We start from the raw sequence: 19125 nt of genomic DNA, 5'->3' as shown, positions 1-19125 counted from the left end.
TAGGTGGGATGATGGGGGCTTAGACCAGGAAGGTGGCAGAGAGAATGGAAAGTAAATAACTTCAAGAGATATTTAAGAGGTAGTATGATGAGTCTCGGTGACTGTTTGCATATGACAGGCGAGAGAGAGAGAAGAGTAAAGGATGGCTCCCACATTTAGTACCTGAGCTACTAGGTAAACAGTAAAGCCTAGACTAAGAAAGCTAGTGGTGCCAGTTTATGGGGCAGAAATACTGAATTTGGCTTTAGACTTGGTAAGCTTGATACCTGCAAGATATGCAAGTGGAAATGTAATCTAGGCGGGGAGATAGATACATAGGTTTAGAGCTCAGATCTGTATGTCATCTACACAGAGGCGGTAATGGAAGGCTTGGGAATACACCCAAAGACAGCATGCAGCATAAGAAAAGAGGCTCCAGGACCAAGTCCTGAAAAATGCTGGTATTTAGGGGTTGGATAAAAAGCAAAAGGGGGAAGAAGAACTAAGGAATGCCCAGAATAGGACAGCAGGAAAAGGAGGAGAATATGAAATCATGGAAACCAAGAAGAATGTGTTTTTAGAAGAAGGGGATGGTTGACCGTCCCAGGCGCATCAATGATCATTTACACAGTCGTTCCTTTCCTGCTCCTACTATTTCCTCCTCTTTTCTCGCCATTTCCCCGCACTCATCCTTTGTGCTCTAATGCCAGCTTCATCTCGCTCCTCTTGGACCATGCGGTGTGTTCTTGTGCATCCTCCCTCTTCACGTGTGGTCCTTCTCTTTCCTGAGCCCCCAGCCCCAAAGCTTCTATTCCCTCCCCCATCACCTGGCAAACTTTATCCATCCTTCAATACCCTAAACTGCTCGGACATCATCTGCTCTCAGGCCTTCTTTGACCGCCTCCTCCCCAAACTGGATCAGTGCGTTTTTCATTGGATTGGTTTACCGGGTGTATACGCCCGTGATTGTGCTCACCCTGGTATATGCCCTCATAACTTACTTAATGTCTGGGTCCTCCATCCTCCGCTTGACTAGGAACTGCTTAAGGGCAGGGACAATTTTGTATTCTGCTTTTTTATAGCTATGCTTGGCACAGTACCTGATACATGGCTGGCTTCAACAGTTTCCGGACCTCACCGCTGCCTACATGTCACCTAAGGGAAACCCACCATCCTAGGCTAGGATAAAGGACCACGAGAATTGCTGCCATGGAGCACAAGGCGAAGACAACTGAAGAGGAACCAAATAATGACTGAGTCAACGGCTTCATTTGCACCAGACCCCTAAGCCGCTCACAGGGCCCTAGCTCAGGGCTCACCACATCGCCCTCAATTTACAGACTAGGACATGCAGGCTAGAAAGGTTAGGTCACTTGTCCAAGGTCAGACCCTGGTTAGAAGAGCCAGGACTTGAAGGAACCCGCATCTATTTGACTCCAGAGCCCTGTACTCTGAAGTCCAGTTAGCACTTAAGCTTGGAGGAGGTTCCTTGTGCAGATTCACACTTGTCAAGTACAGTTCTGGGCTGGGCTGTGTGGGCAGCAGGGTGACACTGCTCCCGGCCCATCCTGTCTGCTTGGGAAGCTAGTGGCTCTGCTTGGCCAGAAGCCACAAGGGACCAAAAAAAGGGAAAATGTCTGTGAAGGGTCCGTTCCATGGTATTGATGTGTCAAGGCCCTGGGGTCCTGGGAGCAGGGCGGAGGGATGCCTGAGAGTGAGCTGAGGGCTGCAATGTCAGACACAAAGCTGGGAGTGGAAGTGAAAGGTGAGGGAGGCAGAGGGGAGGTGCCAGGTCTTGGGCAATTTTAAGCCCAAGGCTCTGAGCCAAGGAAAGTCACTGTGCCTAAAACAACCTCCCAAGAGAGTCTTAACTCATTCATTTTGCAACTGTTATCCCAGTTCTGGCTTTCAGGTCCCTATAACTAGCCCTGATTGGACCCCTATTACATGTCCGCACCAGGAAAGGTGCAAGGATCTGGCCCTCTGCAGAGACAGGGCCGCAGGAAACGATGCGAGCGCTGAGGGAAACAAAACACAAGGCAGTGCCAACCTGCACGGTACAAGCCCCAAAGAAAGGTAGCTGGAATTCACAGAAAGGCGAGAGCAGGGTGTGCTGGCACAGCAGCGGTGGCTTCTTGGAGCACATGACCTGAAGGGAGGAAGTCGGAGTAGAAAGGGAACAGCACTTCAGGTAGGGAGAGAAAGGGGAGCAAAAGCGAGGCAGCGCAACGAGAATGAATGACTTCCTGGGCTGTAGGAACCCATCTGTGCAACAAAGGGTTCGCAGAAGTGGGCAGTGACTTTGGTAGCAAGGAGCTGGTAACAAAATAATAACATGAATAATGGAGGCTTATACACAACTAACCATCCAAAAGACCTCTGTCCCCTGTTCCCTCAAACCCCTCGGCACAGTTGTTGGAACAGCTGTACCCTCTTCTGTACTTACTCCTCGGACCACCGGTTGCCCCTGTGTGATTGCTTCTTCTGCTGATAGCTCTGAATGTTTTAACGTTTGGGAGAAATGGATTGATTGATTGATCGATCAATTGTCTTTTTAGGGCCACACCTGTGGTGTATGGAAGTTCCCAGCCTAGGGGTCCAATCAGAGCTGCAACTGCCAGCCTACACCACAGCCACAGCAATACAGGATCCAAGCCACGTCTGTGGCCTACACCACAGCTCAGGGCAACACTAGATCCTTAACCCAATGAGCAAGCCACACGGATACTAGTTGGGTTTGTTCCTGCTGAGCCATGATGGGAACTCCAGAGAGGAGGAATTTAGAAAGCAAAATAAACTAATTTTAAACTGACCACTCCTGCCTGCCTAGAAATGGCAAGAATTCCATGTTGGGATAGACTCAAGGGCTCCAGTCTGCCCAGAACTGCCCTAGCTGCAGTGCTGTAAGGCCTACATCTTGGAGAAACTCCTCAGCCCCAGGCAAACTGTGATGGTTTGGCCAGACTACGGCTGATCTGACCTTGATGGCTGCAACCTGTGTCTGACCAGCATGATGCAACACAGGGCTTTCCGCCCCTAAGGACACATCAGCACAGTCAAAGCAGGTGCTTAGTTTGCCAAGCCCTAGCCAAACTCCTACTCTACACACTGGGTTCTCTCTGCCACCCAGACAGAGAAACTGTGTCAGAAATTCTTAGGTGTGAGGTGACCCTGGATTCCTCAGCCCTCTGGTCCCACCATCTCGCACTCAGCCCCAGCAACCAGCTAACCCAGGAACACCAAATCCACCAGCGACCCCAATCCGTGCCGTGAGCCGCCCTCTCTGCCCAGCCCTGCCTAGCAAGCTGGTAGGGCCTGGGGGTCAAACTTGGGTTATCAGAGAGGGGAAGAGGGGACCCCACCCAAGGTGGTGATGTGTCCTACTGCGGCCAACCACATGAAGGGGGAACCCCAGATGAATGACAGCCTGCTGACCTTGGACCATGTGCAGTTTGCGTCTTCGAGTTACAGAAATACCGGAAATGCTTGCTGAAGAGTCAATTTCGGAGTTTTGGGTCCAAAGCTCCAAAGGGCTGACTCACCTTCAGAGCGGAAACCACGTGAAAGCCCCAATTTTGAGGTGCACGGCACAGCCTCTCCCAGAAGCCGCAATGTTTGAAAGTCTCCCAGATCTTGAGAAAGCTCATAGATCATTTCTGCCAGTTACTAGAGACTTCTCCAAAATCACAAGGAAGATTCAAAGAAAATGTCAAGACTCATATTCATCTGACTTGTTACATAATTGTCCTGCCTGACAAGGTTAAAAAGAATAATAGGCAGGGGACACAAGCCTCTAGGAATCATCCCTATTTGGCCCCTTGTCACCTCGACTGCTCGTGCACAGACGAAAATGTAGAATTTCAAAGAAGCTCTTTAGGTCACCTTGCCCAGTCCATACGCAGAAACGCTACTAACTGAACTACTAATAGCCAAAACGAAGGGCAGTTGTTATTACTGCCTTTTTAAAATTAAACTGGCTAGAAAATTGCCTCAGACCCCAAAGAAAGATTACTGGCTACAATTTCTAACGACCCAAATATGTGCTCCCTGAAACAGCCTTCCCTGGGTTCCTGCCCGCAGAGCCCGGCCTGACGGACGTGCACAGGCTGTTGTAAGATTGCGTCACCGACCTCTGCAATTCTCCGTCCATCTGATTTCCCCTCCTCTCCCTGCTGGCTCCCTGGCTGTACTTGAAGAGGTCTCTCCTCTTCCCCTACTTGCTGACTCTGGGGTGTGGATAATCCAAGCTAAGCCAGAACACCCCCCATAACGGTGGATGATGCTTAATCCTGGTTAATGTCAACCCTACCTTCCTCATGCTTCCAAGAACGCTCTCTATCCTTTAGCCTCTTACCCAAACTGTCTGCTCCCACCCTTCTGCTCCTAAACTGTTTCTATGCCAAGCTGAGCTGGTACAGCTGTGTGGCCCCAGATCTGGGGAAGCGGTGTGTAATTACCGAGGAGAGCATGAGATGCAGGCAAACTTTTATCCCTTCCATGCTCACCTCCTCCCAGGCCCCAACTGCACTTCCCAAACGGAACGAGGACAATTTGGATTTAATGGCAGATCCCTGAGACGCAGAAGCACACATACAAACGCACACACACGTAAACGCACATCTATGCATAAAGGGCACTCTCAACGAGTCTGTCATACGGCTCTAGCAATGCAAGCGCCTACTTTTCACCAGGAGGAGAAAGTCCAAGGACAAACTGCCTTCCACAGCCTGGAGACCCTTGCCTTCTACCTTCATCCCTACACGTGTGGGACGATGACAAACTTTCCGAATAAAAACTGACTTTTCAGTTGGGGAGCACCCCGGGTGTCCTCATAAGGGGTCCTTCTCAGACTGCCCCCTGGCCCGAGGCAAGCTCTGGCCCACCCACACCGCCAACGGATGCGGACACCTGCCCGGGCCGCCGGTCCTCGTCCGCGCGCGCGTGCAGCCTGGCTCGCCCTCCCCCGCAGCCCCAGCGCCCTCGGGCACAGCTCTCGGCCGCCTCCCTCATGGTCCCTGGCCCGCTTCCACCCCCCCCCCGCCCCCCTCTCCGCTTCCTCCCCCTGCTCTTCCTCCCCGTCCCCTTCCTCCCCCTCCTCTCCGGCTCTCGCAGCAGCAGCCCCAGCGCCCGGAGCCCGGGAGGCGGGGCTCGGAGGGAAACTATAAAGTGCCCCGGGGCGCTGACCGGGGCCAGTTGCTGCGTCCTCAGGGCCAGTTGCTGCGTCTCCATCCCGAAGAGCCGCGGCTGCGGAGGCGGAGCAGGCGGAGGCGCGGGACCCACGCCCTCGGCGATTGCCGGCTGTGCCAGCGCTGCCTCCCGCTCGCGCGGGCCTTCAGGTGAAGCCAGCGGCGAAGGACGCGGGGTTTCGGGCGGGCTGCCGGGTCTGCGGGCCTCCTCCGAGGGAGCCGCGGGCGGGCGGCGCAGGAGGCGGCAGCCGTCCCCGGTGGCTAACGGGCCCCTTCCCTGCTCCGCTGCCCCCGCAGGTCACCCCGGCCCGAGAGCCCGGAGCCGAGATGGAAACGATCCAGGAGCTGATGCCTCTGGCCAAGGAGCTGATGGCCCACAAGCCCAGCCGCAAGCTGGTGAAGCTGTACCTGCTGGGCGGCCTGCTGGCCTTTCTCGGCGCGGTGCTCGGCCTGATGGAGACCGTGTGCAGCCCCTTCACGGCCGCCGGCCGCCTGCGGGACCGGGAGGCCGCCGTGGCCGAGCTGCGGGCCGCCCGGGAGCGAAAGGCGCCCCCGGAGCCGGCCCAGCTGGAGAAGGACAAGCGGCGGCAGACGGGCCGGGGCTGCCGGGCCCTCTCCCACCGGCTGCACGCCTCCTAGGAACCCTGCGGGGCCGCGGAGGGTGGCGGAGAGACGGCGAGGAGGGCGAGCCAGAGCGTCGCCTTACGTTTGGACTTGCTTCTGAGAAGCCCCTGAGTGCTAGAACTGAACTGACACTCGGATCCACCCTAAGGCGTTTGGGATGAGTTTTGCTGCTGTGCAGCACCGCGGAAGGCCCAGTCCAGAACGAGGCACCTGAGCGGAGTTACCTGGCCCTTTGCACTAGGCCGAGAAGTGCTGTCTACGTTATTATTGTTATACTGTGATGATGATAATGATTTCAGTGGGTGTTCAGTGAACACCCTTGTGCATTTTGAAATAAAAACCGTTTTGTACTTTATCTCAGCCTCGGATTCCAGAGCAGCACGGTTCCCTGGGGCGGGCAGTAGGGGGCCGGGCATGCTGCTGAAGGGGGTCGCCTGAAGATCAGGCCATACCTGCTTCCCTGCCCAGGGCTCCCATGTGGATGCTACATGCTTACAAGTCTGTGGAGGATTTGTTTTTGCTTTGTGTTACCAGTGGGACGAGAGGAACGTATTTCTAAGTCCCACTGGACTCACCATTTGAAGAGCAGAGGATCGATCAACTTCTGGGCTAGAGTGAGTGAGAGACACTGATGAATTCTAGGGTAGAAAACTTATTTGCCATCTCACACCTGCACAACCAGAGGCTCCCATGACTGATGCCTCTTTCTTGCTAACTGCATTTTAGTGGGGAGGGGGGCGGGGGGCGGGAACTGGCTAGCTGGCAGGCAAAGAGGGAAAACAGCCTCCCAAGAACATTTAACTGGATTATCTGGCTCTACCCAGCCTTCCTCCTCACAAAGTCAAATCACAGTAAGAAACTCTAAGTTAGAAGGAGAAAAGACTGGTTATCCCAGGCCTGAGTCCTCTTCCTCCAGGGACAGCGCTTGCTCTGTAGTAACAGCTAGTCCAGTGTCAGCTCCGGAAATTTTAAGCAATGGCTCTTAAAGAGGTGGCAAGGGACATGGGCCTGATGCCACTCTCCTCTCCATTTTAATACGTCTCTGCCCTGTCCAGGTGCAGATGTGTCACTCTCGCCATCAAGAGCCATGCATTTTCGCTAAACGTAACGATGCCCAGACTCGCTCCACCACCACCCTCTTCCGCAATAAACCCTTCCGTTTTATTTCTGCCAGCTCGAATTCTACCCAGTGTTCCTGGCCCGGAGCAAGTGCTGTCTCTGCCCCCAATCGATCCTTATCACTCCACATGAAAGCAGGGTCAGGAGAAGGTGAGATTTATCAAGGGGAAAGAAGACTATCAGTGGAAACACTGTCCTCCTAGTTTCCCAAATGGGAAACTTGACCTTATATTAAGGTGACACAGCCTCACCTGAAGCGTCCAGAATCTCTCAGGAGTTCACCCACACTCATTCCTCCAGTTCTCCTTCGCAAGTGCCTTGTCTGTTAGGTTTATTATTCTCCCACCACCTGGTCCAGCTGTCAACGTGTCAGACCACCTCCTGCACTCTCCAGCACACTGGCCCCCAAACATCCACTGCCAGGCTGGGGTACCCTCCCTTCAGTGCCGTTCTTCCTCCACTCAAAACCCATCAGAGCCTCAACTCCCGTGCCAGGTTTTCCTGCGTCTCCACGACCTGCTCGCCTCTCAGCCCTCCCTCTAGACTTCTCAGGCTGCTCAGATGAACCCCAGGACCCTCCTAGTCCCCATCTGGTCATTTGTTTCCCTTTGTCACAGCCACACTTGTGGCATACGGAAGTTCCCAGGCCAGGGCATCAGAGCTGCAACGCCACCAGCTGTAGGCTCCACCTATGCCACAGCCACATCAACAAGGGATCCAAGCAGCATCTGTTGTGGCTTGTGGCAACACTGGATCCTTAACCCACTGCACAAGGCCAGGGATTGAGCACAGAGACAACGTAAGGCCCTTAACCCACTGAGCCACAATGGGAACTCCCCTTCTGTTTGCTACACTTTTGTGCACATTACTCTTCGCAATGGAATGCCTGCCCACCCAGGAGCTCCACACCTTCCAATATCATATACCTCAAATTCCCCAAGAGAGGTGTGATTTCAAATATTCTGCCTCTTGTCAAACTATCTATCAAATCACGTCCTCCAGTTTTTGGTTTAGAAGGTAATGCTTACATTTTTTGGTTTGCCTAAATATATTTATCTTTTTCACATTTGCCTAAATATAGAGGAAAGGCCCATATATTTTTAGCTTCAAGGTTTTGCCCCATGCCTATACATGTTCAAACTACCCAAACCAGTCAAATCCAAGCTATGGAAATCTTTTCTGACCCACTGATCTCATTTCTCTGAATTCTTACCGGTCAGTCTGGGTCTCACACTGGATCATACAGTAATAGACATTTTTCCCCGGTGTTGTTGTTGTTGTTGTTTTGGCTATCCCTGCATCATGCATAAGTTCCTTGGCCAGGGATCAAACCCGCACCACAGTAGTAATAATGCCAAATCCTAACCACTAGGCCACCAGGGAACTCCTTCCTAGTTGTTTTATGGAGCCGGTTATCTCTCTCACGGTATAAGATCTTCTTGACATCTTTCTCTTTAATAGTGAATGAAATTGTCAAGTCCTAGGCAATTAGTAAGTTCTTGATACATACTTGCTTTCTCAATTAATCTACTTATAAGTGAAAGCAGCGGTTCTCAATGGGAAGGGGAGACATTTGAAAATGTCTGAAGGCATTACTGCTTGTCTGATAGTGAAGGAAGGACTTCTGATGGTATCAAGTGGGTTGAAGCTAAGGATGCCATTAAACATCTTTTGTGTATGTGTGTCTTTTGTCTTTTTTTTAGGGCCACTCCCATGGCATATGGAGGTTCCCAGGCTAGGGGTCGAATCAGAGCTGTAGCCGCCAGCCTACGCCACAGCCACAGCAACGAAGGATCTGAGCTGAATCTGCGACCTACACCACAGTTCACGGCAACACAGGATCCATAACCCACTGAGCAAGGTCAGGGATCGAACCCGCAACCTCATGGTTCCTAGTTGGATTTGTTTCTGCTGCACCACGATGAAACTGCCCATTGAACATCTTATAATGCACAGGGCTATCACTTACAACAAAGAATTCTCCCGTTCAAAAGTTCAGTAGGGCCAAGACTGAGAACCCTGGGTTAAAGGAAAATAGTATGCTTAATAGTTTCGTCATCAAGATTTTGAGGCAGTCTAGAAAGACTATGTCTGGTTCTGATCAAACCTAAGTCCCTCTCCCAGCACAGGAACAGAAACGGTCCTTGGTTCTATCCTGTTTGACGATTTTATCAGCAGCCTCAGCAAAGTGACAGAAGGTATACTTACCTGTTCTATTTGTGAGGCAGAGTTAAGATGGTCAGGATTCAAAAGCACTTAACAGGTTAGAACCATGCACTGAGGCTAAGCAACTGAAACTGAATAGGGAAGAAGATACAGCACAGATTTTAGGTCCAAAAAAATCAGTTGAATGACCACAAAATTATGAAGGTGTATGCTAGTGGTAGATCATATGAAGGTATTTTCACTGATTACAAGCCCAGTATAACCCAACAAGAGTTTGTGACAGGGCTGCTAAAATAAACTAACACCTTATTTATAGAAGTAGAAAGTCCAAAAGAAGGGAAGAGGAGGTAGGGTTTTTTGGGGGGGAGGGTTGTTTGTTTTTTAAATTTTATTTATTTATTTAGTCTTTTAAGGGCCACTCCCACGGCATATGGAGGTTCCCAGGCTCAGGGTTGAATCAGAGCTACAGCTGCTGGCCTACACCACAGCCACAGCAACACCAGATCTGAACCACGTCTGCGACCTACACCAAAGCTCGCAGCAATGCCAGATCCTTAACCCAGTGAGTGAGGCCAGGGATTGAACCTGCGTCCTCATGGATACTCAGGTTTGTTACCGCTGGGCCGCCACGGGAACTCTGGGAAGAGGTAGGTTTTGTTTTATTTTGCAGCCTGGCAGGTGGGACACCAAGTAAGTCAGAGTGCCTGGATTTGCTTGGCTTTAACTCCTCTGTTTGCTATAGCTCTAAGACCTCAGACCAGTTTACGTATAAACTCGATCCCTCAAGTTACTTCAGTTCTCTCCTCATCTATAAAACAGCACCTTCTGGGAGTTCCCGTGGTGGCGCAATGGTAACGAACCCAGCATGAGGATGAAGGTTCGATCCCCGGTCTCGCTCAGTGGGTCAAGGGTCCGGTGTTGCTGTGAGCTTCGGTGTAAGTTGCAGATACGGCTTGGACCCCGCGTTGCTGTGGCTGTGGTGTAGGCCAGCACCTACAGCTCCGATTCGATCCCTAGCCTGGGAATCTCCATGTGCCACAGGTGTGGCCCTAAAAAGACATATATACATATGTGTGTGTGTGTGTGTGCGTGTGCGTGTGTGTGTGTGTGTGTGTGTGTGTGTGTGTGTATATCTCGCCTCCAAATATTTGAAGGGCCGCTATATTGTCCAACAAAGTCCAACAAAATACACTTATTTTATGTGGCTTGAAAATGCAGAACTAAAACTAGCAAGTAGGAATACAAGAAAACAGATCTTAGATCATTAAGAAATCATAATAACAAGTCAAAACGTAATGAGTTGCCTTGTAATATACAGTAAACGCCCCTCTTTACTAAAAGCGCCCAAGCAAAGGATGTCAGGGACGGTGTAAAACTAGAAAGGAGATTTCTGGACCTGGAGGGAGGTCACTTATACCATCTCTGAGGTCCCCTCCAATTACAGGATGCGAGGATGATGCTGTTTGGCATGACCACCAAGCAGGGAATATATTTCTCCATTCCAGCCACTTCTCTAGAACCCACCACCTTCTCTGTATGTTCAATGCTTCCTTGTTCCTTTTCCTAGTATTGTGACAAATATTTTCCTTCTTGCTGGATGACTGTTAGAAGCAATAAATTTAATTTTAGAAATAAACTATTTCCTGATTAAATTTACTCAACCAATGGCTTTGTCTCTTAGAAAATACCTCAAGCTCAAGGCTGAACCTAATGGGTCTCACGGTTCATCATGGTGAATCATTTACCATCACCTTGCTCTTTAAAAACACCACAAAACTCTGATCGATGAACATGCATTGGTGTATAATTTTGTGCTGTATCAGATACCAACTTGTCCTGTGAGAACATTAAAAAGTTTCACACGTTCTCAGAAAAAGTGTGTTATAGAATCATGGTAGCCAGAACCAATACTAAATGCATTGGCTCAATCCACAACAACTCGCCTCAGGGAACACACTTTTACAAGCCAACCAATCAAGGACAGCCCCTTACTGCTGAGGATCATTTAACCAGGAACAGACTCACTCCATAAATATATTTCGAAGTGCCAGCCAATCAACAAATAAATATGCTTCTCCAGAGGTTGTCAGCCAATTTATGTCCAGGAGGGTACACCAAACTCTGAACTTCAAAACTTTCCCCAAACCGAAAGATACACGTACTGGGTTCCTTGTGTCCAAACTCTATTTGTCCTTCAGATCTGCTGCTAGGTAAGTCAGTCTCAACAGCAACCTGACTTTGATGAGTTTGACTGAGTTCTCACTGTATCGGTAATTTGTAACCAGGTTATGTCTTTGGATAAAATCATTAGACCTCGGTTTCTGTGTAATTAGAAATTTTTGTTTACAGATGTACATTCTGGTAAATAGTTACACCTAGGCCTTTGTGTAAGGTCATTAGACATTTTGTCTGGAGGGAATACCACTGAGTAAATGGACATAGGTCCAGTAAAAATTCATTAGATTTTTTTTTTTTAGAGGTATACTATTTGATAACTGCCTTTTCCATTGAACCCCTGCTGCTCGTTCTGCTTTGGCTTTTATGATCTCTATGATAAAGTTTTATGCGTTGCCCCGGAATGCCTTATTTCTGATACACGAATAAGGAAGTGTTCCATACGAAATGGCCCAATAAGCCACCAATCCATCCAGGCTCGTCCTAAGGGCGACCAGTTTAGGAAGAGGTAAATGATCAAACGTGGCTTTAAAACTTTCATGAGCAAAGTCTCTGACCATCAGTGTGTGAAAGAAGGTCACTTTCAGTCTATATTCTGAGGGTCAAAAATTGTCATGTCATTGGTTGCACGGCCCTTTCCTAACCTTTGTTTGGAAAGGGCACTCGAGATACCATTTGCAGGCACACTTTCTCCTAAGTGGCCTCCGGTGCCTTACTTCAGTTCTTCTACATCAAATCTGCACACTCCTCAGGGAAGAACGCCTGCTCCCTGCATAAAGTTGCACAATAATTCTAACCCTTGCAAAAAAACTTTGATAAAAGGCAGAAACTTTGAATTTAGAATAACAATGGCCATCATGGGGGAACGCCTGACGTGTCAAAAATTGATACATTAATTCATTTAAAAGGCACCTAAAATAAATCAATACATCGAAGAGCCATCCCAGGAATCTAAAGAATCAGTAGTTAGCTTCTTTGGTTGTTATGCTGATGCCTAAAAAACAACATTCTAACTCTAGCCCGGTCTCTTGAAAAGACTTAATAACTACCTTCTGAAACCTACCCTCATTTCATTTCTCTTCCTTCCACTCATCTTGACCTGACCTTCCACAGGAGCTGCCCTTTTTTTCAGAGTTTTCTTTGGAAAAGAGGCAATTACTTGTAAATTTGCTAAATCAGGAGGCAGCTCTAGGAGTTCCCGTCATGTTGCAGTGGTTAACGAATCCGACCAGGAACCATGAGGTTGCGGGTTCGATCCCTGCCCTTGCTCGATGGGTTAACCATCCAGCGTTGCCCTGAGCTGTGGTGTAGGTCGCAGACTCGGCTCGGATCCCACGTTGCTGTTGCTCTGGCGTAGGCTGGTGGCTACAGCTCCGATTGGACCCTAGCCTGGGAACCTCCATATGCCACGGGAGCGGCCCAAGAAATGGCAAAAAGACCAAAAAAAAAAAAAAAAAAAGGCAGCTCTAAAGAATTTAAATTTAAACCCTAGTCTGGAGCCATGCCAAGAGTTACCATTAAAAGTTCCCCTAAATGTTAAGGCAAGGTAAATAGAATTTTCTTTTTTTTTTTTAGCATAATTTAGGTACTTATTATTCTGGCCTACAGATCTTTGCCAACTAGTTCTGTTAATTATTCTCCCTCCAGCTGGAGAAAATTTTAATATTGCAGCTATATAAAATGAAAAAAAAGTGCCTTAAGAAGGCAAGAAAAAATGGAAAATACAGTACAGAAGATGATTCCAGAAGCTTGCCTTTTATTTATTTATTTACTTTTTTTGTCTTTTTGTCTTTTGTTGTTGTTGTTGCTATTTCTTGGGCCGCTCCCGCGGCATATGGAGGTTCCCAGGCCAGGGGTTGAATCGGAGCTGTAGCCACTGGCCTACGCCAGAGCCACAGCAACGCGGGATCCGAGCCGCGTCTGCGACCTACACCACAGCTCACGGCAACGCCGGATCCTTAACCCACTGAGCAAGGGCAGGGACCGAACCCGCAACCTCATGGTTCCTAGTCGGATTCGTTAACCACTGCGCCACGACGGGAACTCCAGAAGCTTGCCTTTTAAAGTTCCATTAGAGAAATTTCAAAATTATAAACTAAAAATGAAAATAGACATCAGGAAACTTTCAAAGAGCATTCTGGAGTAGACCCCCAACAGTTGAAGCAAAGGAGACTTGTCTTTTCACTTTTTCCCCCCTTTCAATGAGCTTAAATATGAATTAAGGAATTTAATGAGAAAAAACATTCCTTGAAATCCAAGGCTGGCAGTTTAGAAACTATCCAATGTGTGACTAGCATTTTCAGAGAGCCCTAGAAAGGAAATAAGCTGGTCTATGGCCATACCACCCTGCATGCACCAATCTCATCTGATCTCAGAAGTTAAGCAGAGTCGGGCCTGGTTAGAAAGTAAATAAGCTAGAAATCAATTGAGCATATGGTTCTCCAGATGAAACAACTGGCTCCTAAAGGAAAGCAAGACAAAAAGTCTTCCCTCTAAGAACTGGGAGCCTGTAGATAGAGATTCATGCAGATGTTGCAAGTATAAGGGTTGCTGGAAGAACTAAGGTTCCATTTTGGCCAAGAGACAGAAAGATGACTATAAAAATCTGTCCAAGGGAGACCTCAGACCTGAACCATTCCAGACCTTCCCGATTTTGTCCCCAGTCTCAGAGAGAGCAATGTGCGACCTCGTCAATGACAACCTCACCAGGGCAATGCGGGTCCTAGTTTGGCTCGCAGCTCTATTCCCAGCTCCTGCCCCAGTGCCGGCAAGGAGCAGGTGCTTATTAAATATCTGTTGAATAGAGAATAAATAAATGGATAAAGAGAGTGAGCTTTTTTGTTGACATTGTGTCTGTGCCTTAGTTCAAAAGAACGGAAGCCCCTGAATGGGGATGTGACCTCCATTATTAACTGGTGGGAATCAGGCTGGAATTACTGTCTCTACCCCATGTGGCTCCTGGCTCCCTCTGCCGTCCACCCCACTCTCACACCGCTGTGATCATTCTAATGACTTTTAAGTCACCCAGATGATTCTCTACGGAGGGGACACATGGCCCCACAGAGTACTTCAGACGGCTTGTCCTTCCTGGTGGGAAAGGCAAATCCATCCAAACCCAATCCTTGTTTTAGTACTTTCCATTGAGGCAAAGCCAGGAATCTGAGAGCGAGCGCTCGCTAAGGGTGCGATGGGGGTTCTGCCTGGCGAGCCTCTGGCATGTTTAGATCTAGCAACCCTTAGGAAATGGACAAGTCTCCAAGGCAACCAGGACCATTTCCAAGCACTCCCACCAGGAGGGGCCACTGGGGCCCTCTGTCCTTTGGGGAGGCCTGAGGCCTGAGGCCCAGGACTAGGCCACTCAGGTTTCCCTTTGGGGCTCATCTGCCAGCACCTCCTGGCTGCAAGCTCCGTTCTAACATAAAGGCCTTCTTCCTTGGTCCCAGTTTCACCTTCTTGTATCAGGTGGCAGACCAGCTGGTTCCAGTCCTGAATCAGGTTTTCTGACTCCTCCCCGAAACCAACCAACTTTTGAGCAGGAAACCCTGCCCCTCCCCAAAGATTGGGAAACTTCGGAGGAAGAAAGAGATGAGACAGAAGGGGAAGCAGAGGAGGAAGGAGAGGGAGAAAAGACGCAAAAAGAAAAAGGAGATCAATAAAAAGAAGTCAAATTTGGTTGAAACCCCAAGGTAAGACTTTTTTAAATCACAATAATATAGAATAGCATCACCATTTGGGTCAGGAGTAGTCCAGGGAGATCCTTAAAAAACCACCATTGAAATAATGCATCTATGTGGAAGAAACTGCAGGGCTGGGCTGAAAGGGTTTTCAATGTCAAATGCTGGTCAAAAAAAAAAAGAGAGAGAGAGAGAGACAGAGAGAGAGAGAGAGAGAGAAATGCCCGATGAGCTTTACAGTGTGTAGGAGGGAAGATACGATAAGACACAGACGGAACCAGATGTCTGTTACTGGCACTGAGTACATTCTGATCATTTGGGGACAGAAAGTTGGAACAAACAGTTGCAAAAATAGTTTAAAAAATGTCTGCGTATTCTTTTGATATCGTACAAAGATTGCAGGTCGTAAGCATTTTTATGAAGCGGCTTTAAAGTGATGAAAAAGCACAAACAGGCTGTTTCTTGAGAGTTGCTAAGGGTGCTGCTATCTGCGTTTTGCAGCCAATCATCAGCTACTTTAATATGTTTAATATTGAGATCTGGAGCTTTGAGGAGGCAAATGTTATCTCAAGGAGTCTTGTTCAAGGGACCAAGGGAGGCCTAAAGTTGTCAATCCAAATTCTTCCCGTGCTCTTCGCCTATTCCTGAATTCCTGTGCAGCTTGGGATACTGGCCTTCTGAGCTTTAAAAGGACCTGTGCCGACAGAATTCTTTTAGAATTCTTTTAGGTTCTCCATTAGTGAAAAGCTGACAGGAACAGGAAACTCCATTCCCCCCCGCCACCCCGCTCCCCCCATTTACCAAAACACTCACTTGCCATCAATAGACAGAACCATCCGGAAAATTGCAGTTTAATGGTCCCGTCACTTGGGGGGATTAAAATAGCTCAGCTCATGCTTTGGAAAGTGCCTATAGACAATGATGGTGTGTTTTCACAGCACTTGGCTTTGAAGAGTTCTGCTCCCTCAACTTTTCCAATAGAGCTTAACAGTTCAAAGGGCCACACTTGAAGTGGTTTGTTTTTTTTCTTTTCGGGGCCAGTATTTCTCTCTGGATTTTGTGGGAGTAAATCACAGTCGGAAGCTGAAAGGAGGACGGGAGAGGTGAGGCGAGATGGAAGAACCTCACTTCGGCTTGCCTGCCAAAATTTGAAAGGAATTGCCTTCCCTCTTTTGTATGATATGAAAAGCAAATCCAAAAATCCCAGCTCTTCATACTAATTTCTAGTACAGCTAAAAAAGCTCTGGGCATCCAGTTTCTGAGTTGGAACACCTCTTAAGGGTAATCTAATTTAATTCCTCTTGCTTGCCAGGTGAGGGAATTGAAGCCAAGACAGGGGCAGGGCCTTGTCCAAGATCACAGATGTGTCAGAGGTGGAGGGAAGACTGGAACTCAGTCATTTTGGCTCCACCCAGGGGCCTTTCAAGAAACCATCCAAACTTTATACGAAGTGCCCCAGACATGGCATTTTAACTGACTCAAGAAAATAAAATATTCAGTTAAAAGATGCTGAAGTAGCCCTCGCCTGGCAGAACGGAAGGGAGAAGCGTTTCCTAATTGCTCAGCTGTTCTGGCATCTGTTTTGAAACTGGTAGGGAACTAGAATCGAAGAAGGATTTCAGGCAGGTTGTCATGAGAGAACCAGAATTCTTTACATTCCTACCCTTGATCCAGCATTTTATACATCTCATCTCTTTATCTAATTACATAGTATCCTCATTTTACAGAGAATATTTTTTTATTATTTTTTGCCTTAATTTTTTTTAGGGCCACACCCACAGCATATGGAAGTTCCCAGGCTAGGGGTCAAATCAGAGCTATAGCTGCTGACCTACACCACAGTCACAGCAACATGGGATCAGAGCCACCTCTGCAACCTACGCTGCTCAAGGCAACACTGAGTGAGGCCAGGGATCGAACCCGCATCCTCATGGATCCTAGTCACAACGGAAACTCCACACTTTTTTTAATTTGCTCAGATTCATAGAGAGAATGAGGTATTATTATTTCCACATTTTTCTCTAATAGGCCTGGTATCATGCTCTGGAGTAGCGTGGATATTTATAGTCAGGTTGTTGCAGAAACTGCAAAACAGTTTCAAAGCTGAGACAAACAGCACTCAGAGATATGGAAAAGCAAGGTTTATTCAGCACCTGTGCAGGCTCAGAGGAGTCACCTCCAGAGTCTGAGCACCAGGTCTTTGTTCTCAGTAACTTTTATACACTACAAGGTCTGGATTTTCCCATGTAAGCATCCCGGACCTCCCCCATCCCCAAGCAGACCGTGTTCCTCCCTAAGAAACTGAGCCAGCAAGGTTACAGAAGCGGAACTGATGAGCAATGCTGGGTACCTGATTAGCAGGGCTTCTGGCTTGGACAGAGGGCACACGGTTGTTACATTATTACAAGAAGGGTGGTCTAGTGACGAGCATAGCTGGAAAGGCTTGCAGCTGCCTTCTTAGCCAAGGGGGGGTTGTTCTTTAGTTAAAACTCCATTTCAATGTGACTGTGTCAGTCTGACTCAGGCCACTCCCCCACATGGACCCTGCTCCAGCCATTTCAATCTACTTGAGGTCACTCTGACATCTCAAAGCTATTTCTAGACTCTTTACCTAAACACACACAGTTCCTTCTGCTTGGGACCGCCTTCCCCCAATTTCGTCTCCTTATCTTATACTTACTTTTCAAAACTTAGCCCCAGGGTCATTTCCTCCCAGAAGGCTTTTCCACTGCCCTGGCCAACTTGGATGCCCCACTCCAGACTCTGGTAGCACCCCATGCACATTAGTGTTACACTATTGTGGGCTTTGCTTTCACTATGGCTATTATTAGCAACAGTGATGCTGTTATTACGCTGTTATGAACTTTGATTTACTTGCCTACCTTCCTTATATTTAACTATAATATCCTTGAAGAAACATGTCAAATATCATTCAGCTTTTATATCCCTGGTGCTGTGCACAGTTTGGGCATACATTAGTGCTCAACAAACATTTGGGAGAAAGGGATAAATGAACAAATGAAAAAGTTCTCCTCCTTTTCTTCCATTCAAATGATTTAATAGGAGTTCCTGTTGTGGTTCACCAGAAAAGAACCCAACAGTATACGTGAGGACTCGGGTTCGATCCCTGGCCTCACTCAGTGGGCTAAGGACATGATACTATACCTAGAAAATCCTAAAGATGCTACCAGAAAGCTGTTTGAGTTCATCAATGAATTTAGCAAAGTCGCAGGACACAAAATTAATACACAGAAATTGACTGCTTTTCTATATACAAACAACGAAGGATCAGAAAGAGAATTTAGGGAAACAATCCCATTTACCATTGCATCAAAAAGAATAAAATACTTAGGAATAAACCTACCTAAAGAGACAAAATATCTGTACTCTGAAAATTATAAGATGCTGATGAAAGAAATTAAAGATGACACAAATAGACGGAAAGTTTGGAAGATTCAATATTGTCAAAATGACTCTACTAACAAAGGTAATCTACAGAGTCAATGCAATCCCTATCAAGTTAGCAAGGACATTTTTCACAGAACTAGACCAAAATATTTTAAAGTCTGTTTGGGAGCACAAAAGACCCAGAATAGCCAAAGCCATCCTGAGAAAGAAAAATGGAGCTGGAGGAATCAGGCTCCCTGATTGCAGACCATACTACAAAGCTATAGTCATCAAACCTGTATGGTACTGGCACAAAGTCAGAGATATAGATCAGTGGAACAGGATAGAAGCCCAGAATTAAACCCACACACCTACAGTCAACTAATCTTTGACAAAGGAGGCAAGAATACACAATGGAGAAAAGATAGCCTCTTCAAGAAGTGGTGCTGGGAAAACTGGACAGTCACATGTAGAAGAAAGAAATTAGAACCCTTCCTAACACCATACACAAAAATAAACTCAAAATGGATTAAAGACCTAAATATAAGACCAGACACTATAAAACTCTTAGAGGAAAACAGGCCAAGCACTCTCTGGCATAAACTACAGCAACATCTTCTCAGACCCATCTCCTAGAGTAATGAAAATGAAAACAAAAATAAACAAATGGGACCTAATTAAACTTAAAAGTTTCTGCACAGCAAAGAAAACCCTAAATGAAACAAAAAAACAACCTACAGAATAGGAGAAAATATTTGCAAATGAAGCAACGGATGGGGATTAATCTCCAAAATTTGTAAACACCTCCTACAGCT

The 19125-nt window shown here is 47.6% G+C and overlaps 2 protein-coding genes across 6 annotated transcripts in view; both read left to right on the top strand.

The window, feature by feature from the left end:
* On the top strand, nt 5143-6144 carry G0S2 (G0/G1 switch 2). Of its 2 annotated transcripts, XM_003357604.4 has the most exons (2): nt 5143-5315; nt 5463-6144. In XM_003357604.4, the coding sequence occupies exon 2, from the start codon at nt 5493-5495 to the stop codon at nt 5802-5804; it is 312 nt and encodes a 103-aa protein (XP_003357652.2). In that variant the 5' UTR covers nt 5143-5315; nt 5463-5492; the 3' UTR covers nt 5805-6144.
* The window catches only part of HSD11B1 (hydroxysteroid 11-beta dehydrogenase 1), a 46946-nt gene continuing 42633 nt past the window's right edge, over nt 14813-19125 (top strand). For 2 of the 4 annotated variants that reach the window (XM_021102235.1, XM_021102238.1), the window contains exon 1: nt 14813-14935. The gene's annotated coding sequence lies outside the window, so the exon portion shown is untranslated. The remainder of the gene's footprint in view (nt 14936-19125) is intronic. The other 2 variants (XM_021102237.1, XM_021102234.1) reach the window with 2 other exon arrangements.

This window comes from Sus scrofa, chromosome 9 (assembly GCF_000003025.6).
Source record: "Sus scrofa isolate TJ Tabasco breed Duroc chromosome 9, Sscrofa11.1, whole genome shotgun sequence".
In the NCBI taxonomy this organism is placed as follows: Eukaryota; Metazoa; Chordata; class Mammalia; order Artiodactyla; family Suidae; genus Sus; species Sus scrofa.
This window is presented reverse-complemented; position numbering and strand designations above follow the sequence as displayed.

Bases quoted from the DNA above. Each gene is read 5' to 3' on its own strand.
- G0S2 (XM_003357604.4), top strand. From the start codon at position 5,493: ATGGAAACGATCCAGGAGCTGATGCCTCTGGCCAAGGAGCTGATGGCC.